At 63.0% G+C, this 15,433-nt stretch overlaps 3 protein-coding genes across 10 annotated transcripts; 1 reads left to right on the top strand and 2 right to left on the bottom strand.

Annotated features, from left to right (window-relative positions):
* The first annotated feature begins 4,073 nt into the window (after positions 1–4,073).
* Positions 4,074–11,724, top strand: Hmga1 (high mobility group AT-hook 1). 5 transcript variants are annotated; one of them, XM_063239040.1, is made up of 6 exons: positions 4,074–4,235; positions 4,475–4,591; positions 7,273–7,445; positions 9,232–9,315; positions 9,686–9,736; positions 10,570–11,724. In XM_063239040.1, exons 3-6 carry the CDS (start codon positions 7,311–7,313, stop codon positions 10,621–10,623), a joined length of 324 nt encoding a protein of 107 aa, XP_063095110.1. In that variant the 5' UTR covers positions 4,074–4,235; positions 4,475–4,591; positions 7,273–7,310; the 3' UTR covers positions 10,624–11,724. The 5 variants fall into 5 exon arrangements, with proteins under 5 accessions (XP_063095110.1, XP_063095111.1, XP_063095109.1 ...); XM_063239041.1 differs by having other exon boundaries at positions 4,075–4,235; positions 7,273–7,412; positions 10,567–11,724; XM_063239039.1 differs by having other exon boundaries at positions 4,075–4,235; positions 10,567–11,724.
* Positions 4,298–5,870, bottom strand: LOC134473776 (basic proline-rich protein-like). Its single transcript, XM_063239295.1, has 2 exons — positions 5,684–5,870; positions 4,298–5,367 (listed from the first exon to the last, which is right to left on the bottom strand). Exons 1-2 carry the CDS (start codon positions 5,868–5,870, stop codon positions 4,298–4,300), a joined length of 1,257 nt encoding a protein of 418 aa, XP_063095365.1.
* Positions 7,476–14,092, bottom strand: Smim29 (small integral membrane protein 29). Of its 4 annotated transcripts, XM_063239037.1 has the most exons (5): positions 13,494–13,703; positions 12,539–12,721; positions 12,411–12,436; positions 12,161–12,266; positions 11,811–12,078 (listed from the first exon to the last, which is right to left on the bottom strand). In XM_063239037.1, exons 1-5 carry the CDS (start codon positions 13,635–13,637, stop codon positions 12,013–12,015), a joined length of 525 nt encoding a protein of 174 aa, XP_063095107.1. In that variant the 5' UTR covers positions 13,638–13,703; the 3' UTR covers positions 11,811–12,012. The 4 variants fall into 4 exon arrangements, with proteins under 4 accessions (XP_063095106.1, XP_063095103.1, XP_063095107.1 ...); XM_063239035.1 differs by having other exon boundaries at positions 12,411–12,721; XM_063239036.1 differs by lacking the exons at positions 11,811–12,078; positions 12,161–12,266; positions 12,411–12,436; positions 13,494–13,703 and adding exons at positions 7,476–8,518; positions 13,710–14,092 and having other exon boundaries at positions 12,437–12,721.
* Between the last annotated feature and the right edge of the window lie 1,341 nt (positions 14,093–15,433).

The following is a 15,433-nucleotide window of genomic DNA, read 5'->3' as shown; positions in this document are numbered from 1 at the left end:
CCTCGGGCCCACTGTCTGCCACACCCCATGCCATCCTCTCACTGGACAGGGGCTGTCCCCATGCCTGCTTCCTGGGGCTCAATATCCCACTTGTCCCAGCTCCCCTGGGCCCCTCACAGCACATGCCACACTGGCACACGCATGCCCTGCATGGAAGCTCCCTGCACCATCCTGTTCTAAGCCTGGGGCTCAGGGCCTCTCAAGGACCCAGATCGATCCAGGTGGCTGTGCTGGGAAAGGTGGCAACCCACGCAGTGTGGCACAGGGGCGGAGGCTGGTTCCCCAGTCAGCAGTGAGCTGGGGTCCCTGGCTCTCCACGTCGTGAAACAGGGGCCACAGCTATACTGACACGAGGTGCAGGCGGGGAGGCCTGGGTACCCTGCTCAGCAGCACAGGCTCAAGTCGCCTTTCTTGCAGGGCTTTGCTGAGGCTGGTGAAGAGCTGCTTTCCAGTCCTAAAGAAAGCTGTCCAAGTCCAGAGTATCAAGGCCACCAAGTCCCAGAGTGGGTGGCAGGCTTGAGGCAGCGACCCAGAGGTACGTGATGCTCCCGGGCCTTGTGTTCACTAGTTTTTCCCTCGAAAGTTGGAACCAGAAGAGGTCCTCCTCCCACTCCGGCTTGCCAGGTTTCCTGGCAGCGGAGTCTGCGGTCAGCAGGGCCTGGAGGCCTGAGCCTGCCGGATGACCAGATGCAGCAGTAGCTGGGTGACCGGCCGAGGGTGGTTGCAGGGAGTGGGCCATGCTGACCCTCCCTCAACTCGTGGGGCTCAGTGAAGTGTATGCCCGAGATCTGCTCATGGCCCTGGCACCCAGCGTCCTGCTTGGCTGCCGAATCCGAGCACGGAAGGCCTCGAACTTCCTGGCACTCCCAGGCAGGGTCCAGATAGGACTGAGCTCAAGACAGACTCCAGATTGTGCAGGGCGCAACAAGCAGAATCCACCCAAGTGCTGGCCACAGAGAAGGGCAGTTCTGCAGCCCGAGTGGCCTCAGGCAGAGGCACACACAGCGGCGCCCTGGAGCAGAGCACAGAGCACAGGTGACCCCGTGGGTATGCGGGCAAGGCTGGATGCGTGCTTCGTGAGGCTGCAGACCTTCAGGAGCTCTAAGGGCAGGTAACCCTGCGGTACTCAGCCTGTAAGATGCTTCACTGGCTCAGAAGTGGAGCAGAGCGCATTCTGCCTGGGTGGTTCTCACCAATCAAAGGTCTCATTATTTTTGCGATGGAACCTGGGCCTCACTGGTCTAGGTCTCTATCCCTGAGCCACACCCCAGGGCTTAGCTGGAAAGGGAGTGTGGTTTGAACCTAGTGGATTCCCTCTGCTTCTCCCAGCCACGTCCTCTGTCCTGTGGAACTAGGGAAACATCATCCCCACCACCGCCCACCCAGCCTTGGCTCTGGAGGAGCCGCTCCCACCCTTCTTCCTAAGGAGTCTAAGACACAAAAGTCAGCTGCCCCGAGGAAAAGCAGACCCCGACTCACCCCACACTCGCTTTCTAGGCTCTTTTCACAAGCCAGCTCTCCTCAGAAACCACTTCCCGTGGGGCAGATGGGCTGTGGGGCACCCCCTGATCTCCTACCTGGCTGGCGGCCTGCTCCCTGCCTGCCCTGTCCCTCACAGCCCCCCCCCCCACGCCTAGCCAAGTCCCTACAAGGCCTGCTGGAACCCACGTCTGGGACTCCCCTACCCCAGCCAGGCTTCTACTCAGTCTTGGGTGTTCAAGCATCTGACACCCCCAGCAGAACAGCAAGCTGTGCTGAGTGTACCCCAAGAGTCTGGCCTGGCTCCCCGTGCAAAGAATGGATGCGACAGTTTCACCCTCATGGCGCCTGACCGTTCCCCAGCCTGCTGGGAGGGTGGAGGTCCTGAGTCCTGGAGGTCACCACTTTGCTAGGACTCCCAAAAGCTTCCATCCCGCAATCTGCCTAATCCTGGAAGGGAAAGAAAGCGAACTCAGGGCATTTGCAATTCAGGCAGTCGGGGGTCAGCAGGGGTCGGCAGAGCCATTTGGATTTCCAGGGTGTGGGTAACCCCGACAGGAGTCCTTGCCTGCCCCACCCCCACTGCACGCATTTGCCTACCGACTTATTTATACCTGCCCCCTGCAGCAAGGGTTTGAGACAGGCGCACAAAAATACACACCATGCAAAATAAAAATCAAAGTCGGCAAGGAAATCAGGACGAGGAGAAAGTAAGAGTGGGAAAAAAAACCAAGATCGACTCGGCGCGCTAGAAATGAGACTTAAAAAAAGTTGGCCAAGTTTTCCAGCGCCCACCGGGCTCGCTCCACCTCTGCGTCCTCCCAGGGACAGGGCCACGAGTCACACGGGGACACCGAGCCGGGAGGCGGGCAGGGCCTACAGGATGGTGGCTGGGCCTAGCAGCCTGGTGGCCCAGAGAAGGGCTCTGTGGAAGGGGGACGGCCGGCCCGGAGCAGGAGCGGGTGGCTGCTGGGGCCTGTGACCAGGGACAAGGCTCGGGGGACACTGGTGGAAGGTTCGCCGCTCCACGCCACTCGGCCCAGGGCCTCGGGCTCGAAACTCGGCGGCTCCCGCCCACCCCGCTCGCGGCCTACTAACGCGCGCGCGGCGGGGCACAAAGACGGAGCGAGCCGCGCTTCCACCCCGCCCCGCCCCCACTGCCACAGACAAAGGGGCAGTGCCCCTCCCCCCCGCTGCCCCTCCGCGCGGGCGGCCCCCCGGGGACTTCCTCTCCCCCCAGGGGTGGCCCGGGGTCTCCTGGAGCACCGTTGTGCACCTGGGCGCGCGGAGGCCATCCCCGCCCCAGCCCCCCACCCCCCGGCTCGCGCCTTCCCGCCCGCGCGCCCCGCCCCCACCGCGAGCACGTGCTGCCCGCGCCCTGAGCGCCAGCCTCTGCCCGGTGGGGGCTGGGCCGCTGCCCGCCGCTCCCCGCCCCCACCGGAAACATTCCGGAGGCATTCCTGAAACTTGGAGGCCCAGCCCCGCCGGCTCCCCACCCCGCCTGCGCGCCGGGTTGGGGGTTCTACCCGGCGCCCCCTCCACCTCCGCGCGCCCGCCGGGAGGAGAAGGGGGGTTAGGGCCGGGACCTCGGCGGACCCGGGAGGAAGAAGGGTAGCAGAGAAAAACATGAGTCACAGCCGTGTGTCACTGGCCCGCATTGCAATTCCCTGCATCACAGGAGGTGTAGAGGGCCGCCCTGGGGACGGGCGCGGAGAGGTGCGCACGGCGCGGCGCGGCTCGGCTCGGCCCGGCCTGCAGGGCGCGCCCTCCTCGCGCCATCTTCCCACCCGCGCTTTCTCCTCGGCCCGCGCAACAAGTCTTTGTTGTGCCGGGGCTAGGGATGGGCCAGGCGTGAGCACGCTCGGTCCCTGCCCTCAAGGCGCTTGCAGGCGACGCCTGGCCTACCCCCCCTCCCCGTTTTCTTAAAAGTCACCATCGAGGGGGATCGGGGTGCGAAGTGGGACCGCGTGTCTCCAAGGCACCTCCTCGGGCACCTGAAGGAGTGACTCCTCCCTCCGGTGTACCTGCGAACGGGCCAATCGTGTGTCGCTAGAAGGCTGCACCTTGGTGACGGCTGGCCGGGGGCCGTTAAGGCATTGACACACTTAGGATTTCCCAAGTTTCACGTTTGCATTTCACAAGACTTGTATTTCACCAAACCAGCCACCAATGGGTTGACACTGAAACGCACATGCTGACACCTGTCCGCCCCGGGAAATCTACTGAGCCGTCGATCTGGGCGGAAAGGGGCGGTGAGTAAGGCCGCGCAACGCTCCAACCGGCTCGTTCGTCTCCACCCCCTTGGCCCGCATGGACCCCCCACGGGCCGAGTGCCTCCCGCCCCGACGGGGGGCGAGGCCCATGCGCCCGGAAGGCCACCGAAGGTGACTGTTCTCAGGTCGGGCAAGAAGGACGCCCACGCGAGGAGACCCTCCTTGACTCCTCCGCGGCCCTCCCTGGCCTCCGGCGCGCGGGACCGTGAGGAGTGGGCAGCCGGGCGGGTTCCCAGCCCAGGAATCCCTCGTAACCCTCCCACCGCTAGCACCCACCCGCGCAGCGGCTGGCGGGCTGCCGCCCTTTTAAATCCCCGGGCTCATTTGCATGGCCCCGCCCCCCGTGACACGGCTGGCGCGGGCGGGCCCGTCCCCCCTGCCCCTGGGTCGCTCTTTTTAAGCTCCCCTGAGCCGGGGCTGCGCTCCTCTAATTGGGACTCCGAGCCGGGGCTATTTCTGGCGCTGGCGCTTCTCCAAGAAGGCGTGAGTTCGCGGCCGCTCCGGTGGCTTGTTTTTTTTTTCTATCTATAATTTAATTAAATTATTTATTTATTGAGGCCGCGCACGGGCCGTGCCCGGCTTCCTGGCCCTCGCCATCCTCCGGGGAGGGCGCCGCTCGGTCCCCGCCGCTGGATGCGCGTTATAAATACCCCGCGGGGGCCCGAGCGGCGAGCACGCGGCGGCGCCGGGCTTTGAGCGCCTCTGCCCTCTCCCGGTTTCAGATCCGCATTCGCGAGCAGCGGCGGCGGTGGCGGCGCAGCCAGGCCGGTCCCCAGCGCCCAGCACCGTCGCTCCCGGCAGCCCCGCGCGCGCATTGCAGGCCGGCGGCCGAGCTCGCGGTGAGTCGTCCCCGGGGCCCGCGGCCGCCCCGCGCCCCGCCGCCCGCCCGGGGCCGCAGCGCGCGCCGCCGGCTTTATTCCCAGGCCCGGGCGCAGGCGGGCGGCGTGGGGCGGCGGCGGCGGGAGGGCCGCGCGGCGCGGGGGCGGGCGGCGGGGCGCGGAGGCGCGGGGAGGACGCCGCACCGGGTCCCCGGCGCCGCGGGCGGGGGGCGGGGACGGGCGGCGCGCGGTGGGGGAGGGGGCGGCGGTGAGCGCGAGTTGTGCGGCCGCGGCGCTGGGTGCACCTCGCGCGGCCGCCGCTCCCGCGGCCCGAGCCCGGCCGGGCGCCCCCCACCGCCGCCGGGAAGTTCCCAAGTGCGGGGGAGGCTGGGGACCCGGGTGTGCCCCGCGACCCCACCTCCGGCCCGGCCCCAGGGGCCGGGCCTGCCCTCCGCCCCCACAAACTGGTTTCGCCGCTTCGCGGGCGCTGTCGGAACTAGTCCCCTGGACGCCCCGCTTCGGGGCTTGCTCCCCCGGGCTCGGGTTCCGGGGAGAGGGAGGGGGCTTCCTCCGCGCGCAGGTTTCCTGCCCCAAGGCGGCCTTGGGTGCCCCCTCTGGCAGGAAGTGGGGCCAGTGCACCCGCGTGGCGGGGCATGCGGTCGGGGTGCGCCGCTTTCCCGCGCCTGCAGGCCCGCGCCCCTCCCCCCGCGGGCCCCCGCCGCCGCCCGCCTGCAAAGGTCGCGCGGTCCCCTGCAGCGTCACGGGCCGGGGCCGGGGCACGGGGTCTGAGCCGGCCACTGGTAGTGAGCAGAGCGGCGGCTGGCGGGGCCCGAGAGCCCGCGCCTCTCCTTCGCCAACTTGCTGTGTGACCTTGGGCCCCGCTCGGGCCTCTCTGGGCCATTTAGCTCTTTAAATAGCTGGGCCGTCCCGCGGCTTCTCCCTGTCTCCCGCGCCCATCGCTGCAGAGTTTGAACGCCTCTCGAGGGCCACGCTGTGTGCGCAATGGGCGAAGAGGCGGGCGTGAGGCCTACAGGGCTTGGGGTCGGGCCCTAAACGTGGCTCCTTGTGAGCCAGGCCTCCCTGATGTCCCGAAACAGGTGGGAGAGACAGCACGGCGTGTCTTGGCCTCGGCCCTCCGCGCTTCCGTGGGGGCCTGTCTGGGGGAGGGGCGGCGGATTACAGGGTCCCCCACCAGCACGGGGTGGGAGGAGGCACCAGATGGCACCGGCGCTTCCAGCGGGGCCGACTGCAGCCCCCCGCGAGCCGCCCAAGGCGGCCTCTCTGTGAGGTCAGCGCTCATTTAGCTGATGAATTCTGATGTTCAGTTTGAAGGGAGACCTGTGGTGTAATAGAAGATTCCAATCACTGCCTGTAATTATAGAGCAGACCCAGCCACTAATGACTGAGCAGGGCGACTCAGCAGCCACCCTGTTTAAAGGGTCTCCGAGGCTAAAATATTATCGGATGGAACAGTTACTCCAGTCCCGCCGTCTGGAGCCTCGCTAGGGCCTGGAGAGTGGCGCCCTGAGCCCTCCAAAAATCCCAAGTTTCCAAAAATGTTTTCCTGTCATTGAGTTAAAATTGGAAATGGCCTCAGTTGGCCAAGAGGAAGGAAAAGTTATCTTCTGATGCTGTAGTAGATCTCATCTTGATCAAAGCCATGACTTCTCTACTTAGGTTTTATGTGTAATTGCTGCAGTGTGCAGACGCCCCAGGGAGGTCGAGGCAGGTGCCCTGTGGCTCCCTCAAGTTAGACAGGTGGGGTTTCAGTGCTGCCTCTAACCTGGGACGTGAGTCAGGGTGGCCACCAGGAAGTGGGCAGCCTTAGGTTTGCCAGGTCCTACCTGCCTGAAACTTGGGGAACACCGACTGAGGAGACATGAAGGATCCTCTGTGTCCTTTTTATTGAGTCAGTCTTGCTGTGCATTACAGACTGATCTCAAACTCCTGAAGATCCTGCTGCCTCAGCTTCCTGAGCACTGGGACCACATGTGGCACAGTCACACCCAGCCTGGTGTCCTGTGTAAAGTCTAGCAGAGGCTACCACGTGAAGGCTGGAGGCTTCCTTGCAGCAGTTGAACCCAACAGGCCTTAGAAAAGTACTAGGAAAGGGTTGGGTTCCCAGCGCCCTGGGCTACCCCAGCTCTGGGGAAGGGACTGTGTGCGAATCCCTGCCTCCCCTGCAAGTGGCCATCACAGGAAGTTGCCCCTGTGACGGCTGGGCTGGAAAGGGAACTTTCCCCAACCTTCCCTCCAGCGTTGGACCTGGGGAAGCAGTGCAGGTGGGCCCAGCCCTGATGGCTGGTGCTGGCCGCGCAGGGCCAGTCATCTCATGGGCTGCACGTCGCAAGATCCCTTGACCTCCCCAAGCTCCCTGGTCTGGTTTTCTCTGCAGAGAACTCACCAACTGACTCGGGGTGGGACCCTGGCTTTGCTCGCACCTTTGCCCAGAGCAGCCGCACCCCCAAGTCAGGTCTGGGCTCCCTGTACCACCCCTGGGCCCCGTGGGGGTGGCTCTGGGCAGCACAACAAAGAGCTCTTCTGCACAGGAGATAAGGAACTGATTAGGGCCAACTGCCAGGCCGGGCCCCACCCTGTGGCAGCGCAGGGGGCACCAGCCAGAGTGGGGAGCTGGCCCTGGGCGTAGGCCTGGATCTATGGGTGCAGGCAGGGCCCACGGTTGACTGGCCTGTCCTCCGCAGCATCCCAGCAGGCGTTTCAGCTGCCCTAGAGAAGGAAGATGAGTGAGTCCAGCTCAAAGTCCAGCCAGCCCCTGGCTTCCAAGCAGGAGAAGGACGGCACTGAGAAGCGAGGCCGGGGGAGGCCGCGCAAGCAGCCGCCGGTGAGTCCCGGGACGGCGCTGGTAGGGAGCCAGGTGGGTGTCCAGGCCTTGCCTCGGTTTACATTTTGGGCTCGGGAGGTATGGGCAGTTGTGCAGGGAACAGTGGGTGGTCTCCGACCTCCAGACCAGGAGAGTAGGGGCGAGGAACCCCAGCTAGCCTTTGAGGCCAGGCCAGGAGCAACTTGGGGTCACCTCCCTAGGCGGGTGCCAAGGACCCCTGAATTTTTGCAGTATTAGGGTTGGCACTCAGGGCCTTGACGCTGAGCTACATCTCCAGCCATTTTGTTGTTTTCTGTTTTTTGAGACACGGTCTTGCTATGTGTGTGGCCCAGGCTGGCCTCGATCTCCATAGCATCTTCTTGCCTCTATACTAGGGCCCAACCCTTTTAATCAAAGTTTACTGTAAATTCCGTGACAGGGACTCACTAACTTGCCCTGACCACCTCAGTTTAAGCCTGGCTGTAAAATGATTTATTTTTGGGTTTTTAAGACAGGGTCTTACTGTGTAGCGTAGGCTGGTCTTGAACTTGCTTGTGTAGCCAGGCTGACCTTGAACTCACAAAGATCTTCCTGCCTCAGCTTCCCAAGTGCTGGGATTATAGGCATGTGCCACCATGCCAATCTTAATTTTATTTTTGATCGTGAAGATGGGTTAAAAATTGAAAGAGCTGGGCAGGATGATGCACCTTTAATTCTAGCACTCTTGATAGGCTGAGTCAGGAGGATCACAAGGTAAAACCCAAAGTGGGTGGCTTGGTCTCAAAACAAATACAGGGGCCGTGGCGTGTGTAGCTCATTGAAAAGGCCCTCATTTCAGAAGCAAAACAGTTCCATGCACATTTATGTTTCTTCAGTGGTGCTAGGGGTAGAGCCCCAGCCTGTGTGTGCCCTGCCCTGGGCTGCACCTCCCCAGCCACAGGCAGACAGGTGGATTTATACTTGGTACCTTTAGCCCTGAGATTCACTGCAGGGAGCTCTTGGCCTTGCTGTGAAACTTTTTCCCGCACTGCCCGGTAACACGGTGCACACCTGGATTCCCAGCACTTGGGAAGCTGAGCCAGGAGGGTCTCGGGGGTCAAGGTCAGCTTGGACTGCATAATGAGAATCTAGAAAATGAAAACACCAAAAACATGTCTGCATACTTGCTGTGCATCTTCTGACTTGGTCACCTTGGGCTGCTGGCAAGTTCCCCGGCCAGCGCTGTCCCTGGGCCTCACTTGGGGGCCTGAGATGGGCTTTGCCCCTGACTCTTTAAATGGGCCTTGGAGCCTAACAAAATGGGGGTTTGGTGGCAGTGATGCTCATACCCTGGTGTGCCTCCCTAATGGTGACAGGAAGCTGCCTGGAGTCTTGGAAGCTGGAGCTGGAAGGGGTGGGCAGCATTCAGCTGCCCCCTTTAGGGTAGGCTTGGGGGCTTCTCTTAGCCAGGCTCATGCATCTGCAGCAGCCTTTTACTCATCTTGGGCTGAGAACATTTCGGGAGCAGGTTCAGCAGAGCCTCTGGGGTCTGGGCTCTCTTCCTGGCGGGAACCAGGATTGCAGGTGAAGGCAAGGTCCCCACAGCCTCTCCAGCATGTGCCTCAGTGGGTGGGCAGGAACGAGACCATTGCCGGACACTGGGTATGTGTCCTCAGTGGGCTTTTCATGTCATAGAAACAGAATGGAGCATGAGGGCCCCTGACCGTGTCTTTCTGCTGCCTGCCCTTCTTGGTTTCTCCTTATTCTCCTGTCCCCAGGAAGCCAGGGGAGGGCTTCACAGAGGTGCTGGGGGGCTGGAGCTATGGGGTCCGGGTCCCTGACTGTTTCCCTGTCCCTGCAGAAGGAGCCCAGTGAAGTGCCAACACCTAAGAGACCTCGGGGCCGACCAAAGGGGAGCAAAAACAAGGGTGCTGCCAAGATCCGGGTGAGGCTTGACACGGGCCGGGCTCAGGATAGAAAGTGGGGTGATGCGGAGCTCTCCAAGGCGAAGGCCCTGGCTGCTTTCCTAGTCCAGGGGAAGGTGCCGTGGGGACGGGTGTGTCTGTCAGCAGCTTCACCCTGGGGTCCCTGGAAGCGGGGGACGGCGGGGCGGGCAGGGAGGGCCAGACTTGGTGGCATCTGCCTCTAGAAAACTTTCGTTTTTTTTATTTTTTTAAAGACGACTCACATCCTCTGAGTCACAGGTGGAGGGGGCGGGAAGCCTAGTGTGTACCTGGGTGGGGGGCGAGTGTGGGTGGCTGGGCACCCTGGGTCCAGCACCTTTGACTTACCGGGTGTTTCCTTTGCCCCTCTAGAAAACCACCACGGCTCCAGGAAGGAAACCACGGGGCAGGCCCAAAAAACTGGTAGGTGCTGCTACCTGCCTGCCTGCGGCACAGTGGGTTAGGCCGAGCTGCCTGGCTTGTGCCCAGAGGGACCCAAGGCCAGGTCCCCATGCCCTGCCTGTCCATGGCGGGCAGTCTCTGCGGCTCCCTCTGCTCCCAGAGGAGCAGACCTGAGGGGAGGTCTTGAGTCATCCAGGCAGAGGCCACAGGAAGGCCAGGGTGAAGGGTGAGGGTCACCCAGAACCAGGTCCTCAGGGCAAGAGGCAGCTACAGAGGGGCCTGGTCTGGAGGGGCAGTCCCCCCAGGTGCTGGGGGAGCCCCTTGCTAAGCACCCCACCTCCCTGCCCCTGGGGCTGAGGGCAGTCCATTCGTGGCCCACAAGTGAGTAACAGGAAGCAGCGGCCCTGGAGTGTGTGCCTGGCACGGGGGCTGTGGTGACCCCGCATTCCCGCCCAGTGAGTGGGCCCAGGGCGCACACTTCCCCTTCCTCCCCGCCCTAGTGGCCCAGGGACCCAGTACCTGGGGCCCCAGCTGCCAGGGGGAACGGGGCCCTCCCCAGCCCTTCCTGATTTCTCTTCAGGCCCCCTCCCCAGGCATCAGCCCCTGGGGTGCTGCCCTGCACTGCTGTCCTGTCCCCCGGGCCCTGGCCGCGCCTGGCTCCTGGCTCCTGGCTGTGGGAGAGCAGTGTGTGTGTGGTTTTTTCCTCCTGTTAAATTGTTCATTTTTATGAATGAAACGCGGCCATGGAGGCTGCTGAGTCACCCACACACTCAGCCCTGACTCACCGCCCTTCTGGAGAGCGGGGGCGACCCCAGCGTGCTGTCCCAACTCTGTCCCCTCTGCCACCGCAGGAGAAGGTGGAGGAGGAGGAGGGCATCTCGCAGGAGTCCTCGGAGGAGGAACAGTGACCCCACGGCTGGCCGCCCGCCTCCTAGGACTGGACAGCTCAGCCCGCTCCCCCGCCCCACCCCAGGCCTGCACCCTGCCCCTCCCGCACACTACATAGCACACCAGCCTGCGGGGCGCAGCCCTGCCTGCTGCCCGAGCACTCGCCATTCCGCTCCTGGACAAGGCTAACCCGCATAGCCGCACCCTGCCTCCCCACACCTGCCCGTTGGGGTCCCTGCTCTGGGCTCTTCCTTTAGGGGCCTCATCTGTTCCTCACCGCTCCCTCTGGCTTCCCCTCCGTGGGCCCAGGAGGGCTCCCCTGGCCTTAAGGGGCCCTAGCCCCGTCTCACTCTGACGTGCCCCATCCATCCCACTGTGCTGGCAGCAGCCCTGAGGCCAGTGGGGGGGTCTTGGCCCCCCAAATGCCCCAGCCAGTTTCACCCACTAGGGCTCACCCAGCTGGTCTCTCTCCGGCCTTCCTAGTCCAGGTTGGACACACCCCTGGGGTACAGGAAGGAGCCGGAGGCCCAGTCCTCTGTGTCACACCCAAGAGCGCAGCTGGCAGCCTCACCTGCTGCCCAGGTGAGGCCCAGGTGCCCTGTGGCAGCCGCCTAAGCCAGGCTTTCGCCCACCTTCCTGCTTCCACTGCTGTGGCTGCTGACCCCATGGGGTGCTGATCCGGGGACCCCACCCTGCCACCCCATCCCGTCCTCCCACCCCCAAGGTTCTGGTTCCATCTTTTCCTCTGTTCACAAACTACCTCTGGACAGTTGTGTTGGTTTTTGTTCAATGTTTCATTCTTAGACATTTGTCATTGCTGCTGCCACCAGCGCCAGATGTTCATCCTCATTGCCTCCCGTTCTGCCCTGTTCCCTCCCCAAGACACGGGGACGGGGCTGGGGCACCCAGGCGGGGTGCAGAGCACTCCAGTCCCAGGGAAGGTGGGGCCCTGCCCCTAGGATGCTGCCGCAGAGTGAGGAGGGGCCGTGTTGATCGAGGAAGGGTGTGGGGGTCACCAGCTCCCCTGTTCTGTTGGGGAAGGTGGCCATTTGTCCAGCCTGGGGCTCCCCCTCTGGTTTCCTATTTGCAGTTACTTGAATAAAAAAATATCCTTTTCTGGACTGCAGCCTTGTGCTTTGTGCACCCCAGCTGGAGTGGGGGTTCTGGCCTGTAATCTGTTGACACTCTTAGAAGTCAGCCACACCCCTAGCCACAAAACACTTTATTTATAAAATACTATATATACTGGGTACTGTACATCCAGCCGATGGCCAGGGGGCCAGTTCAGCACCCTCCTGGAGGCTGCCACAGGCTGGCAGAAGGAAGCAGGCTGACTTGTTGGCCCACCCTAGAAGAAAAGCCCTCAGCGTGGGGGGGGGGCAGACAGCAGGGCCCTTGGTCTGCCAGGGTCACGTTTTAACATCCAGCAAGGACATCCGCTTGTGCTGGTAGCCACTCTGCCAGCTGTGTGTCACCTGTGGGGAGTCCAAGCCAAGGCTGGAGTCAGCAGGACCCTACTGGGGAGCCCTGGCTGGTCCACCTGTTGCCCACGCTCACCTTGGGGTCTCCTACATCTGCCAGGAGTTCCTGTTCGGCCTCATGCAGCTCCTCGGCTGGGTCATAGCTATACATGGGGAGCAGGTGATGGCGCAACCTGTCCACCCTGGGGAATGGGCGGGGACAGCAGACGGCCTGACTGCCCGCCCTTGCTTCCCCCAGGAAGAAACCCTGAGCAGCCCCTCCCTGGGGCACCGAGAACTCATCCTAGGCAGGGGGTTCAGAGCCGGAGGTGGGCAGGGGCACTCACCGCTTTTTCTTCTGGATGTACATTACCTGGAACAGAGACAGCACTGCAGAGGCTGCCCCTTCACACCCTTCCCAGCACAGCCGCTGACTACACAGGCCAAACTGGGTGTATGGCGGGGCGCTCCTTACCACAGCCACTACCACCCCGACCAGGGTGATCAGGAAGAAAGGCCCCAACACGTAGCCCACCATGGAGTCGCTGTCTGCCTGAGGGGCACTGGGCACTGTTGTGTTACTCATGACATCGGCAGCCGGAGGCCTGGGTGGCCAGCATTGGAAGTGGGGCCTCGGGAGGGGCCTCCACCAGGCTCCCTGCAGAGGAGGATGGAGGTCAGGGCCGCACCTGCACCTGCAGTGACATCTCAATCCCTGGGAGCTGGAGATGGGTGAGAACCTTTCTAGGTCAAACCTAGGGCTGACACTCTCCAAGGGCTGGGCATGTCTTGGCTGAAAGGGGCATCAGAGTACGCAGATCCAGGGACTGCTTTCTGGCCAGCTCCTACCCTAAATCACGGTGGGGCCCAGCACTTATGCTGGCCGAGCGCCTGTAAGACTCTACCAAGAAAAGGATCGAGGCAGCTCCTTCCCAGGTCTCTCTGTGCCAGGCTGCAGGCGAGCAAACTGGCAAGCACAAGAGGGTCCCCCCTGGCAACCCAAGGAGAGGTGGGAACATCGGAAGGGCCACCTCGGCCCTGGTCGGGTCCCCACATTCGGCCTATACGCTCCATGCCTGGGTGCTACGTTCTCGTCGGCGGTGTCACCAACAACAATCTGCAGCCCCCGACCCCAATCGGTCTCATGTGCCAGTGTGGACACATTGGGGAAGGATGGTCTGTGCCTTCCAGATGATGTCACCTCGCTCTGGTCCCCACCCAGGGCTCCACCCAGGTCCTCCCTGCTGGCAGGGGCCGACTGGCGTGACGGTCAGCCTTAGCGACAGAAGCGGACATCACCCTGGGGCAGCTGCACGATTTTGGCCGGGAGCCCGACCTGGGTTCGCCAGGGTCTCTAGCAGAGCCAAGGCAGGAGCTACCTGCCCCGTGTCCGTGGGGCTCTGGCCGGCCAATGCCTGGCAGCAGCTCACCGGCCAGGTAGAGGGCCGAGGGAGGGCATCCGGCCGCTCCGAGGATGCTGGCTGGCCGCCGGCGGCGGCGGACGGCAGGCGGTTCTCACGGCGCGGGAGGCTTAGCCGGGGCGGGGGCGTCGGGGCTGCCCCGCGCCTGGGCATCCTGGGGCCCCAGCACCCCAGGCGTGGGCCTCGCCGGCGCTCGGCAGCCCATCTATCCGAGCCGTGGCTTACCTCCCGCCGCGGCAGCCGCGACAGCAACGCCCTGGGTTGGCTCCCGGGCCCGGAAGAGCCCACGGGCGCGTGATCAAAGGACCCCGTTGGTGGGCGGAGATCTGGCCCGCGTGCAGCCAATCCGGCCGCAGAAGGCAGAAGGCCTGACCCTTGGGGAGCGACCAATCGCGAGCCGGGGTGGGCGGTGCGGGGACGACCAGGCCTGCACGGTCTACGCGCGGCGCCAGGGGGCAGTCGAGGGTTGTGCAGCGGGCGGGGCTGCGCTGCGCACGGTTTCCCAGCGTGCCCTGGGCTCCCCGGCTGTCTGGCCGCGCTGGGGTCCAACGCATAGCGTGGCTCCGTGTTCCCCGGGGCACCGTCCGCCCTGGCCCGTTTTAAATCCTCGGTAGTGGAGCTCAAGCGCAGGGCACCCACCCTCTTACCTGTGCCCACGGTCCTTTTTATTTTGAGGCAGTGGCAGGGTCTCTGGGTTTGCGGGCCAGTCTTCAGGTCGTGATCTTCCGGCCTCAGCTCTTCCAGGGCTCGCGCTGGCAGGGTTTGTTGATTGGTCTATTGACTGGGCTCAGCGGGTGGAGGCGGCCAGGTCTGGTTATTCCTGCCCCCAGATCCTGCCCCGTGCAATGTCTCATGCACTGTGTGTCTCATCCTCCATCCTCCAGTGCCCTGGTCACCTCCTCCCGCTGCAGGGGACAAGGGTGGGGCCAGGGTGAAAGCCCCGTGTGTCCCGGGCAGCTTACTGACCCTGGGCCAAAGCCTTCAATAATGGTCAGATCAGTAAACCCACCGGAAAACAGCCCAAGATAGGTGCGGAGCACCAGGGCCGGGATTCCTGATTGGCATTATTTTAAGTTGGGAGAAATCAGGCGAAGCGCATTAGGTGTCTGTTTTTTTACAACTGCAGAGAATCCACACTCGCCTTCCATACATGGCATTTATTTATATATTTGCAAGCGCTGTCCCAGAGCCTCCTCTCCCCACTAAAGTCCCAAATGATCAGGAAAACTCCAGGCTGGGGTGGAAGCTATCAAAGAACCAAGGTGGTGGCACCTTAACCAGACCAGCCCCCTGGGCCCCGCAGCGGTGAGAGTCAGGGTGGCCCTGGGTGCCCTGCTCAAGCCCCAAGGCTCCACTCAGGCAGCCGTGCGGCGCGCTTTTGCTTGGCACTTAACTGCCTGGCAGGGCAGGGGCAGCGACCCTAGTGCACCTGAGTCCCTAACAGGCCCTGAGTCTCGGGGCTCCAGGGCGGCATCCCAGGCTGATTTCCAGCACAACAGGGAGCCTCTAACCTCCAGGGAGGGAAGCCCCGCCCTGGGTATCTCCCCTGCCTCTCCTCCCTTTCTTCTTTGCACTACTGGGTGTTGACCCCAAGGAGTGGGGTGCCACTGAGCCACACCTCCTTTTCATGTTGTTCTTGTTTGGAGGCTCTAGCAGGGGAGCACAGCTACTCCTCCACCCCTGATGACTGAGGAGGTGCCAGTTCTCTTCCACTAAGCACGTGGCAGCTTCCCAAAGACCCAGCCTGGAGCGATCAGCAGAGTGCTCTGACAGCCAGGTCTCCCTCTCATCCTCATTTTTTGAGACAGAGACCGGCCTCAGATGTAAGATCCTCCTGACTCAGCTTTGTAAGTAGTTGACTCAGTTTTGCAATTACCTGGGGTGACAGGTGTGTGGGACACAGCCAGACCAGCAGCCCCACTGGAATTGTTTTTTGTTTTTTTTTTTTT

This window comes from Cavia porcellus, unplaced genomic scaffold (genome assembly GCF_034190915.1).
Source record: "Cavia porcellus strain 051 isolate PalLab524CR breed Dunkin Hartley unplaced genomic scaffold, mCavPor4.1 scaffold_28, whole genome shotgun sequence".
NCBI lineage: Eukaryota > Metazoa > Chordata > Mammalia > Rodentia > Caviidae > Cavia > Cavia porcellus.
The sequence above is the reverse complement of the archived record's forward strand: the minus strand, read 5'-3'. Positions and strand labels throughout refer to the sequence as shown.